The 7,723-nt window shown below is 44.2% G+C and overlaps 1 protein-coding gene across 1 annotated transcript in view; it reads right to left on the bottom strand.

The window, feature by feature from the left end:
* Positions 1 to 1,995: 1,995 nt before the first annotated feature.
* The window catches only part of LOC112075040 (leucine zipper-EF-hand containing transmembrane protein 1), a 21,953-nt gene continuing 16,225 nt past the window's right edge, over positions 1,996 to 7,723 (bottom strand). Inside the window, exons 4-6 of the mRNA XM_024142095.2 lie at positions 3,882 to 4,025; positions 2,540 to 2,677; positions 1,996 to 2,154 (exon numbers count right to left, since the gene is read on the bottom strand). Coding sequence (XP_023997863.2) covers positions 1,996 to 2,154; positions 2,540 to 2,677; positions 3,882 to 4,025 — 441 coding nt within the window. The remainder of the gene's footprint in view (positions 2,155 to 2,539; positions 2,678 to 3,881; positions 4,026 to 7,723) is intronic.

Below are 7,723 nucleotides of genomic sequence, written 5' to 3'. Positions count from 1 at the left end.
TTCGCTTGGCAACTCATCATGACTACAGCCATCCGCGCTGAACGACAAGGTCTGTAACCCTGACCCTCTAACCCTGACCTTTAACCCTAACCCTTTCAACTCATCATGAAGCTACGAGCCATCCGTGCTGACAAGGTCTGTAACCCCTGACCTTTAACCCCTGACCTTTAACCACTAACCCTTTCAACTCAATGAAGCTACGAGCCGATCCGTGGCTGAGACGCAAGTCTGTAACGCCTGACCTTTACCCTGACCTTTACCACTAAACCTTTCAACTCAGGAAGCTACACGGCCATCCGTGCTGACGACAAGGTCTGTAACCCCTGACCTTTAACCCCTGACCTTTAACCCTAACCACTTTTCAACTCATTCATGAAGCTCCACACGTCCGGTCCGTGCTGACGACAAGGTCTGTAACCCTGACCTTTAACCCTAAGCCTTCCAACGTATTATTTTTTATTGAACCTTATTTAACTAGGAAAGTCAAAAAATATGTGTGTCTGTGCATCAATGAATCTACGAGCCATCCGTGCTGACAAGGTCTCTAAACCCCTGACCCTTCCAACTCACACTGAATGCTACGAGCCAGCCGTAATCTCTGACCCCTGACCTCTACGTCTACGACCTCGGGCTCCCGAGTGGCAGCAGCGGTCTAAGGAACTGCATCTCAGTGCTAGAGGCGTCACTACAGACCCTGGCTTGATTCCAGGCTGTATCACAACTGGCTGTGATTGGGAGTCCCATTGGGTGACGCACAATTGGCCCAGAGTCGTCGGGTTAGTTAGTCCGTCGGGTTAGTTAGTCGTCCGGGTTAGTTAGTCGTCCGGGTTAGTTAGTCGTCCGGGTGTAGTTAGTCGTGCCGGGTAGTTAGTCGTCCGGGTTAGTTAGTCGTCCGGTGTTAGTCGGGCGCGGTTATTGTGGGAGTTAGTTAGTGCCGGGTAGTTAGTTGCCGGTCGTTAGTTTGGCCGGGGTTGTTAGTTGGCCGGGTAGTTAGTTGGCCGGGGTAGTTAGTTGGCGGGGTAGTTAGTTGGCCGGGGTGGCCGTCATTGTAAAATAAAGAGTTTGTTCTTAACTGACTTGCCTAGTTAAATAAAGGTTAAATGAAAGTAAAATATGCATCTGTGGTGACGACAAGGTCAGACATTAGACACCCTGACTTTTAACCCTAATCACTCACCTGAATGAAGAACATAAATATCTTTCATCCGTGTTGAATCAATACTACTGAATACTGTTCTGTCTGTACAGTTGATAGCGGAAGAGGGGGTGGACAGTCTGAGTGTGAATGAGCTTCAGGCAGCCTGTCGAGTCAGAGGGATGAGAGCTCTGGGAGTCACAGAGGAGAGGCTGAGAGAACAGCTCCAGCAGGTAATAACCACCTACATTATTATATTAACATATCAGTGTCCTAATGGAGGAGGAGACTGAGACAGTAGCGCCTACCTTTAAACCTATCTAAACACTGTTGAACTATAACAGACCTGTTCAACTGTGATTAGATGCTAACCTGGTGTAGTGAGTTATAAAACACTGTTTAACCATAAGAGACCTCTGTGATTAATGCTAACCTGGTGTAGTGAGTTATAACACTGTTTAACCATAAGAGACCTCTGTGATTAGATGCTAACTGGTGTAGTGAGTTATAAACATGTTTAACCATAACAGACCTCTGTGATTTAGATGCTAACCTGCGTGTAGTGAGTTGGTGAGTCAGTAAGATGTGTTTCTCTCCTCCAGTGGTTGGAGCTCTACCTGAACGCAGCACATCCCACCATCGCCTCGCTCCTCCTCCTCTCCAGAGCCATGTTTCCTCCGGATACTCTCTCCCTGCAGACACAGCTCAAGACCACCCCTGCAGAGACCTGCCTGACATAGTGGTAGTTATGAGTATAGTGGATATAACTGTTTTATAGGGTTGTGTATACTAAACATGGAATCAAGGGTTAGCACCCTTCATTTTCACAGACTTCTATTGTAACCTGGAGCGTCATTCGTTTATCGGAAGTTGTTGGTTCCTATAGACTGTAGCTCCAACAGACGACACAGCGCAACCAGCTGAGGACGAGTCAGGTTGTCCAGAGTCAACTCATCCTCAAACAGCTTCGAGAACCTGATGATCTGCTCATTACTGGGACGCTCCCCTGAGTCACGGATCTATAGGGGGAGAGACCGAGACACAGGGGGACGGGGCAGAGGTGGTTAGGGAGAAATTGGGGGACAGAGAAACAAGGGGGGCAGAGACAGAGACAAGGCGGACAGACACGGAGACAGACACGGAGACAGACACACGGGGGACAGAGACAGGGGGGACAGAGACCGAGACAGGGGGGACAGAGACCGAGACAGGGGGGACAGAGACCGAGACAGGGGGGACAGAGACAGGGGGGACAGAGACCGAGACAGGGGGGGACAGAGACAGGGGAACGGGGAAGACAGCGACACAGGGACACAGACACAAGGGGGGCAGAGACACGGAGACAGAGATTTTATGGAAACGGGGGACAGAGGCGTTTTGACTGAAGCGATAGATGGATGGTACCTTCTGAAAGAAGGTAGAGAACTCCTCAGTGACGTTTCCCTTGGCTGCCTTGTTCCTCAGAGCGATCTCCTCTACAGTATCCTGGAGGAATTTAGCCATCTCCAGCTTCACACGCAGCTCTGTCTTCAGCCTCTCCTCCTGGAACACACACACATTAGATCAGGGAGGGCTAGATTAAAGGGGAGATCAGAGGTGTGGCTGGGATTACAGGGGAGGTGAGGAACCTAAAGAAGGCTATGGCTGGTGTGACGACCCTCCCACTGACGAATTCTCTCCTTTTCCTTAATAGGATGTTGGTGGGCGGAGCCGGGAGGGTTGTCAGCGAAATGGGACACCTGGGCTCGGGTATATCTTTGTAGTGACTGGGTGTATTGATACACTATCCAAAGTGTAATTAATAACTTCACCATGCTCAAAGGGATATTCAATGTCTGCTTTTAAATGTTTACCCATCTACCATTAGGTGCCCTTCTCTGCGAGGCATTGGAAAACCTCCCTGGTCTTTGAATCTGTGTTTGAAATTCACTGCTGGACTGAGGGACCTTATAGATAATTGTATGTGTGGGGTACAGAGATGAGGTAGTCGMTAAATCATGTTCAACACTATTATTGCACACCGAGTCCATGCAACTTATTATGTGACTTAAGGACATTTTTACTCCTGAACGTATTTAGGCTTGCCATYACCAAGGGGTTGAATACTTGACACAAGACATTTCAGCTTTTCATGTTTAATTAATTTGTAGTAAATATAATTCCACTTTGGCATTACGGCGTATTGTAGGCCAGGGACACAACYTCTAAATGTAATCCATTTTAAAGGCTGTAACAACATGTGGGGAAAAGTCCAGGGGCGTGAATCCTTTCTGAAGGACATGTACTTTGTGTAAATGTACTTGTAAATTGGATTCTGATCATTCAACACTTGTTAAAAGTTGTAATCGTCCAACTCTGCAGAGAGGGGGGGGGGGGGTCATCGCTTGCAGCAGCCATTCTACACACAATAGATTCTCTGACACGAGAAATGAGAGAAGCTCTCTGACACCGAACTACAGTCTTCATGGCTGTTTAACTAGGAAGGCCCACTTTCTCAAATTCCCRGTGTTCAGAGGTGGGACAAGCAGAGATCAGGAAATCAACCTCACTCCTCCCTAAAGCTTGTTGTAGCTTTTATAAAACATGTGATCACCCCCAAATACGTCCCTGAGGGAGAATAACCAGACATGGAACTCATTTGGAAGCTGTTTCCTACATGTTCTTAACGTGATCTGAACAACGATTGAAATAAATTGTAAAAATCCGGAAAGTTCCTTTCAGATAAGGGTTAAGGAGGAGGTCCTACCTTCTTGGACTGCGTCTCAAAGGTTGAGGGCAGCATGTTGGGGAAGAGCTTCAGTGCCACAGGAAGCAGGAACTCCATGAACGGCACAATGATGAACACCAGGAAGGGAAGGAGTCGAAAGACATCAGCACAAGTTCTTAGGAACTGGGGAGGAAAATAAACATGATTTAGTTAAAAACAGTTTATGTATGTATTTGTATTTATTATGGATCCCTTTTACTCTTCCTGCGGTCTGGCAAAATTAAGGCAGTTATACCATTTTTAAAACATTACAATACTCCATAACAAAAATCCCCATCAAAATGGCTAAAAATCAACAAATATGAAGTTTTGGAATGGCCTAGTCAAAGTCCAGACCTAATCCCAATAGAGATGTTGTGGCAGGACTTGAAATGAGCAGTTCATGCTGGAAAACCCACAACTGTTGCTGAGTTACAGCAGTTCTGCATGGAAGAGTTGGACAAAATTCCTCCACAGCGACGTGAGAGTGATCAATAACTACAGGAAGTGTTTGGTTGGAGTCATTACAGCTAAAGGTGGACTGATCAACTACAGGAAGTGTTTGGTTGAGTCATTGTATCTAAAGGTGGACTGATCAACTACAGGAAGTGTTTGGTAGCAGTCATTACAGCTAAAGGTGGACTGATCAACTACAGGAAGTGTTTGATGGGAGTCATTACAGCTAAAGGTGGACTGATCAACTACAGGAAGTGTTTGGTTGGAGTCATTGCATCTAAAGGTGGACTGATCAACTACAGGAAGTGTTTGGTTGGAGTCATTGCATGATTGCTGTGATCAACTACAGGAAGTGTTTGGTTGGAGTCATTACAGCTAAAGGTGGACTGATCAACTACAGGAAGTGTTTGGTTGGAGTCATTACAGATAAAGGTGGCACAACCAGTTAGAGTTTAAGGGGGAAATACATTTTTCACACATTGGCAGTTGCATAACATTGTTAATTACATAAATCAAGTCAGTATGTCATTGTGTTATTTGTTCACTCAGGTTCCCGTTACCTAATATTGGGTTTTGGTTGAAGATCTGATAACATTCAGTATAAAATGTTTTGCTAAATTAGAAAGGGGTGAAATACTTCTCCACAGCACTGTATATAGAGGCTATTCTCCCATCGTCTCAATCCCACTGAAACATTCCCCGGCTTCTCTGCGCTGTCTCGTATTGCTGCCCATAGGAGCGTTTGGTAGAGAATGAGTGATCAACAAACAGTAGATATAGATAAGATTGATATTTAAATGATTTCCTCTTAAATCTCCCCGTTATTCATGAGCTGATCTGCTATCTGGATAATCAACTCAATTTTGCCAAATAGGAGATATTCAGTAATAGGTTGGAGGTTATCTAGCAAGCGGACTTTTGTTTGACTGCCGTTACAAAGTCTGTGTGATTGGACAACACTACAGCCTACTCAGGGTGTGCTGTGTACGTACTGAGCATGCTCTGTGTTGAAATGACCTACTGCGGAAATAGAGGAACACGATAACGCTCAGAATTTAAACGGACTGTTTCGCAATGTCATCGGTGATCAAAGTTGCTCTATCATTACTAAATACCAGTTTCACTTGCCACAGCCGGCAATGTGGTGCAGTGATAATCATATTTTGGAAGAACCCTGGCAAAGTGAACATAACTTGGTTTAAAACGCTTTAAAAAACAGGCACTTCCAATCAGGACTCCAGTAATAAATATGAATTATTCCCAGTATTGAAAATTGGTAGATTTTCTGGAACAATATGAAATCACTATACAGCGCTGTTTGTAATACCAGGAGACATCCCAAAAATGGGTAATCTCACAAAACCTCTATAGAGTCCGAGCGGTTTGACCTACTAGGTGGATAATCTGAGACCACTTCACGAACACGATGGTGTTTTGCTCACAAAACCTCTGTAGAGTCCGAACGGTTTGACCTACTAGGTGGATACTCTGAGACCCCTCCACCGTTTTGCTCTACGACTCCCACAAGTGCAGAGGGACCCGTCTGAAGGTAACACAAATGAATGGAAGGTCGAAGGTAGTTTTGTGACCACAACATAGGGGGTTAAATGTCCCCCAAAAAAACAAACATATTTGCTGAGCTTTCTCATATATCCTAGATGTGGGCCAGACTCTTCAACACCTGATTCCTCTTTAGAGGTTTTTACTTTCTTCTTTGCCATTTATGACCATGTTATTCAATGCTTTTCTATGGACTAAAAAAGGAAAGGTCAAATACACTATTTGATCAAATCATTTGTTTATATATTTTGATACTTACAGGGGTCCTACAATTCTAAATCAAATACCTTAATGATCCACGATAGGAGCATCTTAAGATAATTCCATATGTTAGTTTAGAAACACACCATCCCATCTGCTGTCAGAGCCAGCCATCTCTAGCCACCGGGTAACACATTAGTACAACACAGTACATCAGTCAACAGAACAGAGAGTACAGTCCAGTATATCAGGCCAGAGTACAGTCCAGTATATCAGGCCAGAGTACAGTCCATTATATCAGGCCAGAGTACAGTCCATTATATCAGGCCAGAGTACAGTTCCATTTATCAAGGCCCGAGTAAGTCCGTATCTCAGGCCAGAGTTACAGTCCATTAGGCTACATCAGAACAATATTAGCAACAGAACCAGAGTTCAGTCACAATACCAGTCAACAGAGCAGCCAGACTACAGTCCAGTACATCAGGACAATATTAATCTCTTCTCCCACCTCCTCTGCACCTCCCTCCTAAAAAACACAGCGTTTACACTACTTTACCAATAAGCTGGGCAGATGGTGAGGTAGACATCCTTGGTATTCATATCTCCAAAAATATAAATGAACTTCCCACAATCAATTTCAAATCTGAGGTGCAGTTAGTTGCTGATTTCTGAGGCTGGTAACTCTAGTGAACTTGTCCTCTGCAGCAGAGGTAACTCTGGGTCTTACTTTCCTGTGGCGGTCCTCATGAGAGACAGTTTCATCCTAGCACTTGATGGTTTTGGCAACGGCACTTGAAGAAACGTTCAAAGTTCTTGAAATTTTCCGGATTGACTGACCTTCATGTCTTAAAGTAATGATGTACTGTCATTTCTCTTTGCTTATTTGAGCTGTTCTAGCCATAATATGGACTTGGTATTTTACCAAACAGGACTATCTTCTGTATACCAACCCTACCTTGTCACAACACAACTGACGGGCTCAAACGCATTAAGGAAAGAAATTCCACAAATTAACAAGGCACATTGAAATGCATTCCAGGTGGTGACTACCTCATGAAGCTGGTTGAGAGAACGCCAAGAGCGTGCAAAGCTGTAATCAAGGCAAAGGGTGGCTACTTTTAAGAATCTCAAATATATTTTGATTTGATTAACACTTTTTTGGTTACTACATGATTCCATATGTGTAATTTGATAGTTTTGACGATTTCACTATTATTCTACAATGTAGAAAACAGGAAAAATAAATGAGTTGGTGTGTCAACTTTTGACTGGCACTGTATATGGGGCAACAATCTCAGCTCTGTAGATGTTGCTGCGAACAGACATAGGGGGTATTGGCCTTAGCTTGTTTCTGGTCACAGGTTCAGCAATGGTTAAAAAAAAAAAATCTGAACATTCACTTAAAATTAACCTTACAACTAGCAGTGTTGGGCGATTTGAAAAGCCATAGTCAATAAGTAATAATATTGGTCGGAATGGTTTTCATCTTTAGCTCACAATCTGTGGATACTATACGATGAGAACAGTTCAAAGTGTATACATGTAAAACATCACAGCATTTAAACATATGGTACATGGAAACCAAACGAAGGTGGTGTATGGTGATAGGTGGGATGGGCTGAGAG

This window comes from Salvelinus sp. IW2-2015, unplaced genomic scaffold (assembly GCF_002910315.2).
Source record: "Salvelinus sp. IW2-2015 unplaced genomic scaffold, ASM291031v2 Un_scaffold2951, whole genome shotgun sequence".
Classification (NCBI taxonomy): domain Eukaryota; kingdom Metazoa; phylum Chordata; class Actinopteri; order Salmoniformes; family Salmonidae; genus Salvelinus; species Salvelinus sp. IW2-2015.
Note: the sequence above shows the minus strand (reverse complement) of the source record. Positions and strands in the feature narration are given on the sequence as shown.